We start from the raw sequence: 17443 nt of genomic DNA, 5'->3' as shown, positions 1-17443 counted from the left end.
CTGAACCGCATGTCATTGGACTGTAGGGGAAACTGGAGAAACCCGGAGGAAACCCAAAATAGCAAAAGCAGGGAGAACATGCAAACTCCACACAGAAACGCCAACTGAGCCGAGATTCGAACCAGCGACCTTCTTGCTGTGAGGCGACAGCACTACCTACTGCGCCACTGCCTCACCCCTGAATCAACACAATTCCTGAGAGTTTTTTAGACAACTTAGTTATTTTATGTTCAATCCACTTAAATTTGTAAAAACAGTTAACTTGATAGATTTGTGTTGGAACAACATGAAGGAATTGAGTGAAACCCAGTATGTTTTACAGTGACTCTATCAGATTGAGCTGTTTGATAGGGTCAAAATGACCACTTCGATTTAGTCAGGAATGTTCTTTTTCACCACAAGAACAACCTGTGAGGGCCTCCTGAGCCAGAAAACTAGAACATACTTTTTATTTAAGAAAAAGAATACGAAAGTACAAAGAACTGAACATAATAGGGTAATGAATGTGTGACGTTTGACTATTCAGAGGAACTTGTGAAGGTGACCTCGCGGTCTGTGTTGCTGGTTGTATCCCGGGAAACCAAAACAACAGTTGCCCATTTACTTTCCCTGTTCTTCTGTTTTCCATAATGAGGAACACGACACAAAAATGGGATTGTATGAGTTTCAAAGATGATGTAAGCTGAGCAGACACTCGGAACCAAAGCAGTGAACTGAATGAATTGAGACAAATGTAGAGCTTGATTGTGTGTCTGAAGAACCATTAACTTGGAGTCAAAATTATACGCCTTTTTTTGGTATTAATTAATCTATTTACATATTTCTCCACAAGATCATATATACCAAGATATTTATTTATTTTTTAAGCAAACAACTAACCAAAACAATAGTTGGATCATGAGAAAAAATTCATTCCTTCATTCATTCATTCATTCATTCATTTATTCATTCATTCATTTTTCTTCACCTTAGTCCCTGTAATCATCAGGGGTTGCCACAGCAGAATGAAAAGGCAACTTAAGCTGCGGTCACATTAGAGTTTGAGCATGCGATATTCTGTCGTGCGGCGCTGCGAAAAGGGGTGTGATTCAACAAGCTTATTAGACATTTTCAAAAGCGAGCGATTGCTCCTTGTTTTAAATTTCTGTTCAGAGATGTCATGTTTTGATCCTCGATTGTTCTCACGCCGTCATGTGATGCGATTTTGCAGGTCAGAGTTCACCAAGCTTAAACTTTGCACCGCAGCAACCTGCGAAACTTGATGCATGACCCTGCGTTTCCGGTCTGATGCATTCACGTGCGTAAGAATGGAAGTCTATAGGGGAAAAAGTCAAGTGTGACCGCAGCTTTATCCAGCATATGTTTCACACAGTAAATAAAACAAAAAGACTTTTCCAGAAGAAAAAATAATATAGGAAATACTGGGAAAAATTCCTGAATCTGTTAAACATCTTTTGGGAAATATAAAAAATAAAAAATAAAAAAAATACAAAGGAGGGCTAATAATTCTAACTTCAACTGTATATGGCACTACTAAAAATACTACCTTTGTGTAATTAAAATAAGAACAAATCCCCTCTGGTTTCAATCAGGAAATAAGTTTTATACCTATACCATGACAGATTTCTTTCTTGCTTAAGCATAAACAAACTTAATTTTAGAAGATTTCTCAGAAAACAACTTGCATCAAGTAAACTTATCTTGAGCTAAAGGAATGTTTAACCCAAAATTACAATTTACTCACTATTTACTCTCCCTCAAGTGGTTTCTTACTACTCTTAAACACACAAAAAAAATATTTTGGAAAAAAAAGCTGAAAACCTGTAACTATTGACTTCCACAGGAAAAACAATTACTATAAGTCATTGGTTACAGGTTTTCAATATTCTTCAGTATATTGTTTAGTTGTTCAACAGAAGAAAGAAACTCATTTTATTTCTTTATCCTTTATTTTACCAGTAATTTCCCATTGAGAAATGCATCTCCTCTACCAAGGGGTCCAGGCCAAAATGGCAGCACAAAAAGTTTCAGATAAAAAATATCACGTATTAAAATTTAAACAAAACATTTACATGATTATTTCAGGTAAAGATTCAAAGCTTCAAGAGAAGTTTAGAAATATTTAGAGCTGGAACTGTTTCTAACATGATAACACTCTGCATTTAATTAAATAATTTAGGCCAAAGTAGGATAACATATTGGGAACAAGTAAAGGATGAGTAAATGATGAAGTTTCAATTTAGGATAAACTACCCCTTTAAGAATGTTCTGATATTTCAATATACATTCATACACTTTGCAATCAATAAATATATCCATAAGTAAATACAAAAATAACACAGAGCCAAACATTCTTACTTATTTACTTATGTATGTATTTATTTATTTCAGTGCAATCAAGATTTTTTATGCCACTTTAAGAATTTAAGTCTTTCTGCTCTACATTAAGACCTTTCAAGTACACTTAAATTGTGGTATGGTGAAATTAGACATTTTAAGACAGATAAAACCTGAAATTTAGGGGGAATCTGCTTTTTTGTTAATTTGTGTAAAACATTGCATTATAATGGTTAATCAATGGCATGTATTGTTATTCCATCCAATATAATTGTATTATTGAATACAAACAAACCTTGTCTGGACACAGTGCTGACTGGTAAGAGTCCAAAATAGGTGGAAGAGAGCTTTCATGATAAATATCTTCAGTTTTCATCGCCAAAATCAGACCAGCGGACTCTGAAAATAAGATATGAACATATTAAGTTTTAATGATGTGCTCCAATTTTGCTTCCATACAAACACTTTTTTGCAGTTATATTTCAAAATGGGAGAATAAATAAAGTGTCACCCACCTGCATTAGTTATTCTGTAGTTAAAATACACGAAATATAAATACTTAAACGTTAAAATCGCACAAATAATAAAGATAAGCCCGAAATTAAAAAAAGACCTACCAGTTTAGCGAGAGAAATCAGCTCTCTGAAGCGTTTGATATTATTAATTATTAACTAATACATTCTTCTTCAAGTATTAGTCATGTAAACGCATTTCTACCAGTTTATAATTACACACGACACTGTGAATACTTTATATTAGATGTAAAAATCTAAGCAACTTCCTAAACCTGAAGAATTAGCAGTTATCTGAATTACTATCTCGATGTAGCGTCAAACACGTCTCCATGGTGACAGCTAGCTACTCCACAGAAAGAAGAGAGCAAAGCAGTGACTAGCCTATCGTTGCCATAGCGCGAGCTTTCACAACCTCAGTCCTTTTGACAGCTTATAACCCATTCATTTCACTTATTTCTTCATTGTAGTCTTGTCGTGCTCATGTTTTATTCAATTAATAATTCATTAATTAACGAATTTGTAAGAAATCTAGTCTACTTGACAGGCCACGATGTCATTAGCAAAAGTGTTTGCTATGTTTTTGTTTTCCATATAGGCTAATTCCTTATTTTAAAACCGATCGTGTTAAGATATATAGTTTGCACTTGAAGCCAAAATTATTAGTCTTCCAATTATATTTTCCCTTTTTCAAATATAGCAGTTAAGTTCAGCTGTCTGTCATGTGGCTTTGCTGAGTATTGTTCTGAGGTTTATTACTCAATTCACTTGCACAATGTACATTTAAAAGTAAATCATAAAGTCGTGTGCTCTTAAAAAGATTGTAACGTTCAAAGCACACAGGACTGAAATACACAAGGAACATAACTGTTTTGTTTTGCTTTTGTTTTTATCCCTGCTGAAAAATCCAGCTTAAACCAGCCTAGGCTGGTTGGCTGGTTTTAGCTGGTCGACCAGGCTGGTTTTAGAGGGGTTTTGGCCACTTCCAGTCTGGTTTCCAGCCATTTCCAGCCTGGTCTTAGCTGGTCAGGCTGGGACATGACCAGCTAAAACCAGCGTGTCCAGCCTAGCCAAGCTGGCAGTACAACCAAAACCAGCTATGTCCAGCTTAAACCAGGCTGGTCAAGCTGGTTTTAGCTGGATTTGGCTGGTCATTTTCCAGCCTGACCAGCTAAGACCAGGCTGGAAATGGCTGGAAACCAGCCTGGAAATGGCCAAAACCCCTCTAAAACCAGCCTGGTCAATCAGCTAAAACCAGCCAACCAGCCTAGGCTGGTTTAAGCTGGATTTTTCAGTAGGGTATTTCAGGTTAATTTCATCTTCAATCAAGTGGTGGGCAAAGATCTCAGAGAGCTTCCACAATGCTCTTAAAATTACTCTCCAAATTTGATGAGCTCTTCAGGAAAAGAAACCATGTTGCTGGTCAGCTTTTGGCTGAGCTCTTATCAGACAAAGGTGGGTTGTTTGTCTACATGAATCTACCTATTGCCTATTTTCATAATCTTGCCTTTTTCTGTTTTCTGAGTAATTTATAATCATATTTGCATTCTTTTTTCTTTCATCAATAGGATGTCTCTCAAGAGGACCCTTACTACCAAGTTTCCAGAGGAATCATCTGCATTGATGAAAAAAGTCCACAGCTTAACCCATCCAGAGTATTCCATCATCTTTCATCATTCATACAGACCTGCCTCGAGTCTTCTGTTGTCTTCTCGGACTCATTTATCCCCTGCTCTTAAATTAAACAAAGTGTCATCTTGCTGTTACAAGGTCAGCTTACAGTTACAGATCTTTATAATAAATTAAATTATTATTTATTTCTCATTGTATTGTGAATAAAAAAAATACAGTTTGTTCAGTACACATGCTTATATTACAATAGTAAAAAATCATTCTGTTAAGTCATATAAAGATATTTTTAACTTAATTTTTTAACTTATGTTTTAAAGTAAACACAGTATACATTGTGTTCTACAATGTGTTAAGGTGTTTAAAAGGATAGTTCACACAAAGATGGAAATTCTGTCATCTTTTACTCATCCTTCACTTGTTGCAAACATGTTTGAGTTTCATCCTTCAGTTGAACACAAACAAAGATATTGTGAACAAAGCTAGAAATCTGTAACCATTGACTTCCATGGTATTTGTTTTCACTATTAAAATCAATGGTTACAGGTTTTCTTACTATATTATATTGCGTTCAGCAGAATAAAGTCGTATAAAAACTGCTAAATAACTACAAATTAAATAAAAGTAGGGTGCATCAGGACTTGGGCCCCATGGCTGGAGTTGCCTAGGGCCCCCAATTCGCTAAATCCGCCCGTGAATATACAGGAGGCTAATAATTCTGACTTCAACTGTAAAGAACTAAGATCGTTATGAAAAAACTGCATATGGACCACAGAACCAATCACAAAAATTAAATAGGCCTATACTTAAGAACCACATATAAGGTCATAAGTGATTTGCATACACCAATTTGTAAAAGATTCAAGAAATGCCATTATCATCTTTTCAGTTTTATTACCAGAATCCTTAAAAATGACTTGGAACAACACACAGCATATAAACACACCTCCACATGGCAAAATAAATACTGTACACAGCTGGTTTTGTCGATCAAACAGTCCTCCAGTGTATATTAGCCATATAGACAAACTTTTAACAGGTCTCATATGGGCTATTAAGTAAGTGTTCGTTCTAAGGCTCTCAGACAGTGTGACATCTATTGTTTTCTGGCACAAAGGAAAGATCAGATCCTCGGGATGCATTTCCACGATCGACATTGTCCACAGTTTGTAACACAGCCCGCATCGTTCATTCAGTCAATCAAAGTGAAAACAATAGCGATGTGCAAAAAAACACTACTGTTTCTCAGTCAACGTGTAAAGGTCACCTGCAAATAAGATAAACAAAATTCTCTGAGTGATCACCAATAGCCAAAGTCTCAGTGCAGAAAACATTCCAGTCAGATCAGCTGAGTGTATTTTCGCATTACGCATTTACGCATAGGACGCGTTCTTGCGTTCAAAATTATATTAACAGGAGCAGGCCTATACCTGTTAATCCTATATATATATATATATATATATATATATATATATATATATATATATATATATATATATATATATATATATATATATATATATATATATATATAGTCCATTGTTCCATTTATACATTGTCCCCCTTGCTCTATGTATACATTCATCCAATGGAAATGGGCCTTGCATTTTAAGCCGGTGTCCAAATAAAAACATAGGCTACAAACACCTTATCCACATCGACGCAATCCGTCCAGCTGTTTTCAAAGCAAGCACGCGTGCGGTGGCCCCTGGAAAGCAGAATGTATAGGTGACTTTTGCGTTTGACACATCACTCGTGGCCTGAAGTCTTCACAGTGGACCTTTCTCTAATTTTGTTGTTGGCTAGTTGAGATTATCAACTTTTAAGATGAGGCAAAGACGACAGCTTATCGACTTTCCCAAAGGCAGCAGCACTCTCCACACCTTTAAGCCACTCTTTACATTTCCTCATCACAGTCTCGTCCACGTCTCCGTCCTCCTCCTCGTACTCCACATCGTCGTATTTGTGCTGATCATTGAGCAGGGAGATCTTCACGATGGCGCTAATGTCATTGGAGCCGTCCAGTTTGGCCACAGGGCCCGAGCTCTTATTATTAGAGCCTCCCTGCGCTCTCTTGGATGGGAAAACCCGTCGGTGTCTCAAATCCGCGGAAGCGCAGCACTTCTGCTTGGCCATCATCTGCTTCTCCAGATTGCGCTTTTGGATGACTAGGATGGCTTCGGGGGTTAGGCTGAGGGAGAAGTGGATCTCCTGCTCGCCTTCTTCTTTCGCCAGAGAGGTCCTGGAGGCATATTTATGGCTGGACTCTCCAGAGCTGGACCGCGGGACGCTTTCGCATGAGGTAGCCAAGGGTTTGGGGACGCTTAACCACGAGTGCTTGCTGTCCGTCTCGTGGTCCAGAGGGACTCTGCTCGACTTGCTTCGTCCCAGCTGTTTTAAATTGGACGATGGCCACGATGTGGAGAGCTTATCTTTCTCCGATTCCTTGTCCTCTCCTGTCCTTTGACTGAACGGCTGTTGAGGAGGAGCGACGTTATCTCTGCTCTTTTTCCGTCTGAACAGCTCCTTTCTCGGGGAGGTAATCCTCGAGTGCAGGTTTATAGGCGGAAAAGGCATCCTGGACACTTAAAAAAGGAGGAAATTGGTGCGTAATCGATGGGAGAAATGCGTCCATTCGCCTCGGATCTTTGGATATAAGAAGCTGCGCTCCGCGGTTTACTGCTAGACTGACAGGAGGCGGGGCTTCCGCAGCTTTATACGGTGTCATTCGGAAGAGGCGTGGCCACAACATAAAAGTAATAACAAAGCCATGCTCACACAAGTGCCTGTTAAAAGGCTAAATAAGGGGTTTTATTGCATTAATACACAATATTACAATCTAGTTTACATGATCATGTCAAGTCTTCCACTTGAAAAGTCCTTTAAAATTGTTTTTGTAACAAAATGTATTTTTAACCATTTACTGCATTTATATTTCATTTCATTCATTTCTAATTATTTATAATTTTATTATTATTTATTTATTCATTCATTTATATATATTATTTTCGGCCTAGTGCCTTTACTAATCTGGGAGTGAACTGCCAATTTATCCAGCATATGTTTTATGCAGCGGATGCCCTTCCAGCTGCAACCCATCACTGGGAAACATTATACACAAATACACTAAGGACAATTTAGCCTACCCAATTCAACTATACCACATGTTTTCTGTGGGGGAAACCGGAGCACCTGGAGGAAACCACGCAAACACGGGATGAACATGCAAACTCCACACAGAAACGCCAACTGACCCAGCTGAGGCTTGGACACAGCAACCTTCTTGCTGTGAGGCACCATGCTGCCTATTTATTATTAATTTTATTATTCTTATTTAATTTATTTACTTTTGATTGTTAATTTACAGATCTTCCTTATCTTTTTAATATATATATATATATATATATATATATATATATATATATATATATATATATATATATATATATATAGAGAGAGAGAGAGAGAGAGAGAGAGAGAGAGAGAGAGAGAGAGAGTTGAAGTCAGAATTATTAACCCCCTTTGAATTTTTTTAAATATGTTATCTAAATGATGTTTAAAAGAGCAAGGACATTTTCACAGTATGTATGATAATATTTTTTCTCCTGGAGAAATTCTTATTTGTTTTATTTCGGATAGAATATAAGCAGTTTTTTTATTTTTTAAAACCCATATTAAGCTCAAAATTATTAGCCCCTTAAAGCAATTTTTTTCAATAGTCTACAGAATAAAGCATCTTTATACAATAACTTGCCTAATTACCCTAACCTGCCTTGTTAACCTAATTAACCTTTAGAAATGTGTTGCAAAAATCTTCTCTCCGTTAAACAGAAAATGGGGAAAAAATAAACAAATTAATTCAGGGGGCTAATAATTCTGACTTCAACTGGATATATATATTCTATAACTATTATTTATTAAATTCTCATAATTTATTTCACTCAATTTATTTCTAATTCTAATTTTCTTCTTATTTATTTATTTATTTATTATTATACATTTTATTATTCTTATGTTATTTATTTACTTTTGATTATTCATTTACAAATCTTCATTATCTTTCAATATATATATATATATATATATATATATATATATATATATATATATATATATTTTTTTTTTTTTTTTAAACCATTTTTACTATTTATTTACTATTTATTTTTCTACGACTATTATTTATAAAATTCTCAGCTTACGTCTGTCTGAAGTATTGGGCGTGTCTAACATAATTAACCACGCCCCTCCAACTGTCAGTTTGGACAACAAACAGAAATGGTGAGGAGTTGAAGTCTGTTAGGTTGTAATAACTCTTCTAAAAGCCTTTTCCAGATCTTTGATGAATGAAATGCCTACTCTACTACATCCAATCTGCTCTCAGTAGAAAAAACAAGCCACGCCCACTGTTTTTCTCATTTTATATTTCGTTTCTCTATTAACTGCGTCAAAATAGGAAAGAAAAACCTATTTTCAGATATTTCCGAATGAAAATGCCTACTTTACTACATCCAATTAGCCCTCAGTATAAGAAAAACAACCCAGTGTTTTCTTAATTAATATTCAATTCTTTAAGGAACTGCGTGAAAATACTAAAAAGGTCGCAATTTTTGTTATGCGTGACTGAAAACGCAACGTCGCGTCAAAAATCTACATTTGTTTTTCTCCTCTTGAGTAACATTTAAAGTGTTTAAATTAACCTATTGACTTTTATTGTCCAACTAACACTGTTTTATAAATGCCGATTGTCAATATTTTCTCCTCTGCGACCTTGACTTAGAAACGAGGAGGTTAAAGACACGCAGCCTCCATGCTTATTGATCTGTCGCCCTCCTTTCCAGCCATTTATAAGTTGACAGAGACAGCTGTTCTGTCACCCAGCGCTGTGAAGTCTCTCAGCCCCAGTGAAATGAGGGTAAAAATCAATAGGCTTATCCTTACTGTTAAGCGGCACACAAAAGACAGATGTCCATTTTCACAAACAATGTCCACAGATTGCCTTCAGAATCAAATCAGGGGGATTAGTCCAAATATTTAATCTTAATAAATACTTCGAAGTAATAATCTGAGGGTTTCAACTAAATTAAAAGACTTTATGCCAAACACGAAAGGAAATACTTCTTCTGTTATTATGTGGCTGAAGTGATACGTTTATTTAAAATAGTAGTAATAAAAACGGCATTTTCACTCTAGCAAATGAATGGTTAATATGAAAAAAACCCTAATTTAGCCCATTCATCCCTAATGGCGTCAGCAGAGTTAGCAAGCTGGTGCTGGTGGTGCCCTGCCAAGTGTGAAATTTTCAGAGCTGATAGCATATACAGCACATGCAATTGATTATTATTATTATTATTATTATTAAATATATTTTATTTTATTTATTCATTTACAAATCCACTTTATATTTAAAATATATTATTATTATTATAATTGTATTATTATTATTATTTTATTTATTTTATTTATTTATTAATTTATTATTCATATTTTATTTACTATTATTTATTTGTTATTATTATTATTATTATTAATTTTATTAAAAGTATTCAATTTTAACTATTAATTTACAAATCTTCATATTTCAAAATATTTATTATTTTTCTTATGTATTTATTTCTTAATATATTTATTATTATTATTATTTTATTTATTTATTTTGGATTATTAATTTAAAATATTTTTATTGTCTTTTTGAAAATATAGGTTTATTATTTTTATGATTAATTTATTATTTATATATATCTTTACTATTATTTATTATTATTATTAACTTATTTAATATTTTTCTTATGTATTTTTGATTACTATTTTTTCATATGTATTTATTATAATTTTTTTAAATTCATTCATTTCTTATTATTAATCATTTTTATTTCTATTACCTATTTATTTATTAGTCATTCATTTATTTTCCTTTGGCTTAGACCCTTATGATCAGGGGTCGCTACACCAGAATGAACCGCCAACTTTATAAATTTTTTCTTGTTGGCTTAGTCCCTTTATTAATCTGTGGTCGCCACAGCAGAATGAATCGCCAACTTATCCAGTACGTTTTTATGCAGCGGATGCCCACCAACTTTATTTATTTATTATTATTTTACTTATTTATTTTTGATTATTACATCATAAACCTTCATTATTTTTTTCTAATTTATTTTGTATAAATTTTCTTATTTATTTTTTTATTAAATAATGATTTTTGTTACTATGATTTATTTGTTATTATTGTTTTAATTATTTATATTTAATTATTATTTACAAATCATCTTTATTTATTTATTATTATTTTTCTTAATAATAAATTTATAAATTTCTTATTAATATTAATTTTTTATTTATAATTTTCCTCTTTTTTTGATTATTAATATTTACTTCTCTTTGGCATTATTAAAATAAAAATTGTCTGTGGTTTTTGTTTTAATTGTTTACATTTTTTATTGAAAAATTAAATAAAAGAGACATCAATATACATATCAGTAATTCATATCCTCACTAAATATAAAGCTTTCTGATTTAAAGGGACAGTGCATCCAAAATTGAAAATCCCATCATTATTTACTTATTTCAAATCTTAATGAATCTCCATCTTCTGTTAAACACAAAAAAAGATATTTCGAAAAATGTTGGAAACCACTAACTATTGACTTCCAGTGTGTTCATTTCCACAATGGCAGTCTCTGGTTACATATTTTCAACTCAAAATGTCTTCTTTTGTGTTCAATAGAAGAAAGAATCACGTAAACGAGTTAATTTTTTTGGTGAACTATCCCATTAATGTATTTTTAAAGCCATATACGCACACCCTCATCAAAATAATTACAGACACGTGATGCGCAATGTGCATAGAAGTGTGTAGTGGAGGAGGGATGCTCAAGAAAACGGAGCGCTCGCACAGTTGTCATGGAAACCGCATCCGTGGTACCACAGTCTCCTTGCTTAGGTAGTCTAAAAACAGACCAGCCACACTAGGTTATTGGGTCATGAAAAAAAAAAAACATGTGATGCTCAGAGGTAACTAACAAACCTGATTATGCATATAGAAGCGATCCTATACTGGTTTATTAAATAGCAACACGCTTAATAGATTAGACACAAAGAAAGAAAGAAAAACAATGGGATAGAATCAGCTGTCTCGTGAGACTCAGTGTAGTTAGACAGCTGTCTCTGCTGCCCTAGGGCTGGCGCATTACATACATCATTATTCTGAACACATCCGGCAGAAGATTATAACACATTAACGTCCTGAAAAGCAGATAAATGAATGTACAAAATGATAAATGAACAAAGCAGTTATTTATTTGGTGCACAGGCTCATGTGAAACGTTTTTCTTGTTAATATATATTTGGTAGAAATGCATTTTTTTCTGTACAAAAGCGAACAGTAGTATTTTATTTCATTCATAAACATCATAAAAAGGCACTTTCTTGCACTCTGTTTGTACTGGCAGTATATTATATTAGCTGTTAAGCATTTATCCTACATAAAACAATTGTAAATAGAAAGAGATGAATGTAATGCATATGCAAATATTACATTTGACACAATCTTAACTTAAGAAGGTATTATAAACTATGCCTGACTAAAGTCTTGTCGCCTATCCAAGTTTTAGGAACAACAAATAATAAGTTGACTTCTAGTTGATCATTTGGTAGCAGAAGTGGCTTTTATGAATGGCAAAGGCCTCTAGATTACACTTATTTCACCAAAATAAAATATGATCATGAGTTGATTTTGAATGATTCAGATAGGACAGTAAGGGCTGACTTTGCTTAGATTAAAGTCTTGTAACGTATCAGAAATAATGTCCAGTATAAAATATAAATTCATGCTGCAGTGGAAACAGAATGAATATTGTGTCTGACTCCATCATGAGCTTGGAGGACTGCATCCATACATCTCTGCAATGACTCAAATCACTGATTAATAAAGTCATCTGGAATGGCAAAGAAAGTGATCTTGCAGGACTCCCAGAGCTCATAGAGATTCTTTGGATTCATCTTACCCCAGACATGCTCAATAATGTTCATGTTTGGTGACTGGGCTGGCCAATCCTGGAGCACCTTGACCTTCTTTGGTTTCAGGAAATTTGATGTGGAGGCTGAACTGAGGAGCGCTATCCTGCTGGAGAATTTGCCTCTCCTGTGGTTTGTAATGTAATGGGCAGCACAAATGTCTTGATACCTCAGGCTGTTGATGTTGCTATCCACTCTGCAGATCTCTCAAACGCCCCTATACTAAAATGTAACCCCAAACCATGATTTTTCCTTCACCAAACTTGACTTATTTGTGTGAAATCTTGGGTGCATGCAGGTTCCAGTAAGTCTTCTGCAGTATTTGTGATGATTGGGATGCAGCTCAACAGATGATTCAGCAGAAAAATCCACCTTCTGCAACTTTTCCAAATGAAAAACGAGAAGTCAAGTAATTATGTGTTGCTCTTACAACTGAGTTTGAAGTCTTTTGACAGGTATTATGACTAAACATGTCACATGATGATGATGATGATGATGATGAAGAAGAAAAATGTGGCGGATTATGAAATAAAAAGGCAAAGATCATACGTAAAACGACAAATAAAACATTAAATAAATCTAAATAAAAAAGTAAGGCTTGTAATTTATTCAAATATTACAAACTCACTCTTAAAGGCATAGTTCATCCCAAAATGAACATTTACTCACACTGAAGAGTTTCTTTCCACTGTTGAACACTAAAGAAGATAGTTTGAGAAATGTTAAAAACCAGTAACCATCGACTTCCATTGTATGAAGAACAAATACTATGAAAGTAAATGGTTACAGGTTTCCAGCTTTCTTTGGTGTTCAACATAAAAAAGCAACTCGAACTGGTTTGTGAAAAGTGGAAGTTCATTAAAACAGTGTTTCTAAACCATGTTTCTGGAGGACCACCAGCTCTGCACATTTTCCATGTCTTCTTATCCAAACACATCTGATTCAAAGCATCAGATCATCAGCAGAGACTGAACAACCTGTAATGGGTGTGACAGACAAAGAAGACACCCAAAACATACAGTGTTGGTGGTCCTCCAGAAATGTGGTTGAGAAACATTGCATTAAATTGAGCAAATTTACTTTTGGGTGAACTAACCCTTATATATTACACAATATTCACTTAAAATTAGGACAAAATATGACATGCTTTTGAAAAGGTCATGAAGAAATGTGGCAGATTCTAATATAAAAGAAAAACAATTCCTTTATGGTGTTGTTTGTTTGATTTTTGTTTACTCTCGTTATGAAGGACCCGTCTTCAGATGGAAATACTGGATTCTTTAGCTCAAACATGTGGTGCAGCACTTGATAACAGCGTCCCTGTGAAAACAACAACACATTTATGTTTATGATTGACGCTTCAATAAAGGGTATTATATATGGGTGGGGGCTCACAGCAAAATCCACTGTAACAGATGGATAAAGGTATCCATACTTAATCCTGCATAAACCTATAACTTGACTGTTAGCATTGTTTATTACCTTAAAGGGATAGTTCACGCACAAAATGTAAGTTCTGCCACCATTTACTCACTTTTGACTTGCGAGTTTTGTTTTGTTAGACGAAGAAGAAGATATTTTGAAGAATGTCAGAAAGCTGTAACCGTTGATTTCCATAGTAGGAAAAAATATTATGAAAGTCAGTAGTTACAGGTTTCCAACATTCTTCAAAATATCTTCTTTTGCATTAAACAGAACAGAAAAAACCTCAAACTAGTTTAGAACAAGTCAAGGTGAGTTTATTTAATTTTGGGGTGAACTACCCCTTTAAAATTGAATTTAAGTCTTTGTAATTGGGGATTTATCTTCATTGTCGCCGGGTGAAGCTCTTGCATATTTTATTTTGTTTTGCCAAGCAAACAATTTAGGATCTTTTTGCATATTTGATAGATTGTGATGACTCTAATTCACATTCACTTCCTTTTAAATATTTAAACAGACTAGTTCTTCTGACAAATACCAAAGGCATAACTGTATATTTTAGATTTCTTTCATGTTTTAAAGAGATAGATCACCCAAAACTAAAATTCCTGCCATCAAAATGTTCCAAACCTTTAAGAGGTTTGTTTTCTTCAGTTGAACGCAAAAGAAGATATTTCGAAGAATGTTGGAAACCTGTAACCATTGACTTACATAGTAGAGAAAAATATGCAAAACAATGGTTAGAGGTTTCCAACATTCTTCAAAATATCTTCTTTTGTGTTCAACAGAACAAAAAATTCTAACTACTTTGAAATAAGAGTGAGTATATGATGGCAGAATTAATATTTTTGAATGGACTAACACTTTCAAATTTAATTGGATTCTTTGTAATGGGGGATTTTCTTTTCTTTACATTTTATTTTGTTCTAATATTTTATTTTGTGTTTTGGCAGGAAACCACAGCACAATCTTTTTCCAGATTTAATAGCGATAAAATGCGATGACTCTAATTCATGTTTGCATTAATTTCTATTTAAACAGACTAGATTTTTAAGAAACGCACACACGTGAGTCTACATTTTAGTTTTTTCTCATGTTTTAAAGTGACAGTTCACCCAAAAATCCTTTCATAATATACTTACACTTGTTCCAAACCCTTAAAAGGGTGGTTATCTTCAGTTGAACACAAAAGAAGATATTTGGAAGAAAAATGGAGACCTGTAACCATTGACTTGCATAGTAGGGAAAAATATTGAAAACAATGGTTACAGGTTTCCAACATTCTTTAAAATATCTTCTTTTATGTTCAACAGAACAAAAAAAAACTCAAACTAATTTGGAACAAGTCAAGAGTGAGTATAATTAAATTAAACTTTAACTTAAGGATTTGTACTGGGGGGATTTTTCTTCTTCATTGTGGCTGGGTGAAGCTCTTGCATATTTTGTTTTGGCAGGCAAACATTGCACATCTTTTGCATATTTGATAGATGGTGTTGACTCTAATTCACATTAATTTCCTTTTAAACAGACTAGTTTAAAAAACGCAAATATAAAAGTGTACATTTTATATTTCTTTATAGTTTTAAAGAGATAGATCACAGTTTAGGTAGTTACAGGTTTCCAACATTCTTCAAAATATCTTCTTTTGTGTTAAAAAATCAAACTAGTTTGGTATAAAGGTGAGTATATTATGGCAGAATTAATATTTTTGAGTGAACTAACACTTTCAAATTTAATTGATGTCTTTGTAATGGGGGGTTTTCTTTTTTGCTGGCTGAAGCCCTTGAATATTTTATTTTGTTTTGGCAGGAAACCACTGCACAATCTTTTTCCAGATATAATAGATTGTGATGACTCTAATTCAAGCAACTATTTCCTTTTAATCATTTAATCAAAATTACAAATCCTGTCACCATTTACTCACAATTGTTCCTCACCTTAATGAGTTTTTTCTTCTGTTGAACACAAAAGAAGATATTTTAAAGAATGTTGGAAACCTGTAAACATTGACCATAGTATGTGTTTTCCTACGATGGAAGTCATCATTCTTCAAAATATCTTCCTTTGTGTTCAACAGATAAAACTCTTTATGACACAAACCAACAGTAATGGCATTATGGCAGAGCTGATAATAAATAATGAGATAATGAAAACAAACAGACGACATATTTGAACACGTCTCAGATTTGGAGCGTAAGGATGAGGTAACCATCGCGGTCTCCAAGGCAACAGCAGAACAAGGTCACCGTGCCTCCTAGCCTCAGCCTCCACCCTTCTCCCTCTCTCTCGAAATGTGTTGCTATGCAGACTTTGTCACGCTCAAAATTCACAGGAAGTGGAGGAGGCGTGAAAACAGCCAAGGTTAAAAAGGAAGAGTAGAGAATCAGATAGCAAAAGAAAGACGAAAAAATGACGAGCGTCTGTAGATGCTCCTCATGCCTCCCGCGGTGCAGGCACCCACACAGCAGCCGCAATCAGGAGAGCGTTTAGTGTTTGGCCTTAAAAGCACTGCACATCCAGCACATAAATAAATGATGATTAACTCCCCCTGCTTTCTGATGAAACATTGGTGCAACGAATGCCACGGCCTTTCCAGCACAGCAGGTGGATTTCCTTCAGAAAAAGGCTGAATAAGCCGGAACTTATATAGACCACACAGCTAATTAACAAATACTTTTTTTTTCAGAAGACAATGTTTACCAACCAATAAGGCAACAGTGGCTCAGTGGTTAGCACTGTTGCCTCACAGCAAGAAGATCGCTGGTTCAAGTCCCGGCTGGGCCAGTTGGCATTTCAGTGGAGTTTGCATGTTCTCTCCGTGTTAGTGAGAGTTACCTCCAGGTGCTCCGGTTTCCCCCACAGTCCAAACACATGCGGTACAGGTGAATTGAATAAACTAAATTGGCTGTAGTTTATGAGTGTGAATGAGTGTGTATGGGTGTTTCCCAGTACTGGGTTGCAGCTGGAAGGGTAACCGCTGTGTAAAACATATGCCGGATAAGTAAGCTGTTCATTCCACTGTGGCGACCCCTGATTAATAAAGGGACTAAGCCAAAGGAAAAGTATAAATTACAGGAAAACTTCTAGTCATTTTTTATTTATTATATTTAGTTATGTATTATTTTACTTATCATTATTTTATGTAACATTATGTAGGTAACTCTTTGCACCCATTTCCTTTTTTTTTGCAATGTAAAGGTGTACTGAAAATGGCAAGTTGTTGTCCATTACTATAGAATGGGGTATATGCCGAAGCATGCTAATAGGACTTCTAATTTGCCATTAACCTGGGTTAAGCGCTTCCGGCGAATTGAATGGCAATGCAAAATCCTGTGCGTTTAAGGTCTGTTTTCTTTAAAAATCAGCGATCTCCACTAGCTGAGTGATATCCAATTTAAAGTGGGTCTCAGATTGTACAAGAAGCACTGCATTAAATTACATTTCCCCCGCCATATCTTTATAATATGAGCATTTATTTTACCCCAGTATATTCAATGGAGCTTCTGCGTTAGCCTGCCGATTCTGATGGGCGC

The 17443-nt window shown here is 34.6% G+C and overlaps 3 protein-coding genes across 32 annotated transcripts in view; all 3 read right to left on the bottom strand.

The window, feature by feature from the left end:
- si:ch211-130h14.4 overlaps positions 1-3590 on the bottom strand; it is a 30011-nt gene extending 26421 nt beyond the window's left edge. For 9 of the 27 annotated variants that reach the window (XR_015505627.1, XR_015505634.1, XR_015505629.1 and 6 more), the window contains exons 1-2: positions 2853-3230; positions 2633-2736 (exon numbers count right to left, since the gene is read on the bottom strand). Coding sequence is in view for 17 of the 27 variants with exons in the window: in XM_087278933.1 (XP_087135059.1) it covers positions 2633-2713 (81 nt within the window). In the remaining 10 variants the exon portion in view is untranslated. Of the gene's footprint in view, positions 1-2632; positions 2737-2852 lie in introns of all 27 variants that reach the window. The other 18 variants (XR_015505626.1, XR_015505633.1, XR_015505628.1 and 15 more) reach the window with 6 other exon arrangements.
- Positions 3591-5352: 1762 nt separating this feature from the next.
- On the bottom strand, positions 5353-7167 carry prr18 (proline rich 18). Its single transcript, XM_087278980.1, has one exon. It carries the CDS (start codon positions 7053-7055, stop codon positions 6294-6296), a length of 762 nt encoding a protein of 253 aa, XP_087135106.1. The 5' UTR covers positions 7056-7167; the 3' UTR covers positions 5353-6293.
- Positions 7168-11749: 4582 nt separating this feature from the next.
- sft2d1 (SFT2 domain containing 1) overlaps positions 11750-17443 on the bottom strand; it is a 34529-nt gene continuing 28835 nt past the window's right edge. The window contains exons 8-9 of one of the 4 annotated variants that reach the window (XR_015504994.2): positions 13544-13808; positions 11750-13390 (exon numbers count right to left, since the gene is read on the bottom strand). Coding sequence is in view for 1 of the 4 variants with exons in the window: in NM_200372.1 (NP_956666.1) it covers positions 13769-13808 (40 nt within the window). In the remaining 3 variants the exon portion in view is untranslated. 4 annotated transcript variants of the gene reach the window in all.

The sequence above is a fragment of the Danio rerio genome, chromosome 13, assembly GCF_052040795.2.
Source record: "Danio rerio strain M-AB ecotype USA chromosome 13, GRCz13ab, whole genome shotgun sequence".
In the NCBI taxonomy this organism is placed as follows: domain Eukaryota; kingdom Metazoa; phylum Chordata; class Actinopteri; order Cypriniformes; family Danionidae; genus Danio; species Danio rerio.
This window is presented reverse-complemented; position numbering and strand designations above follow the sequence as displayed.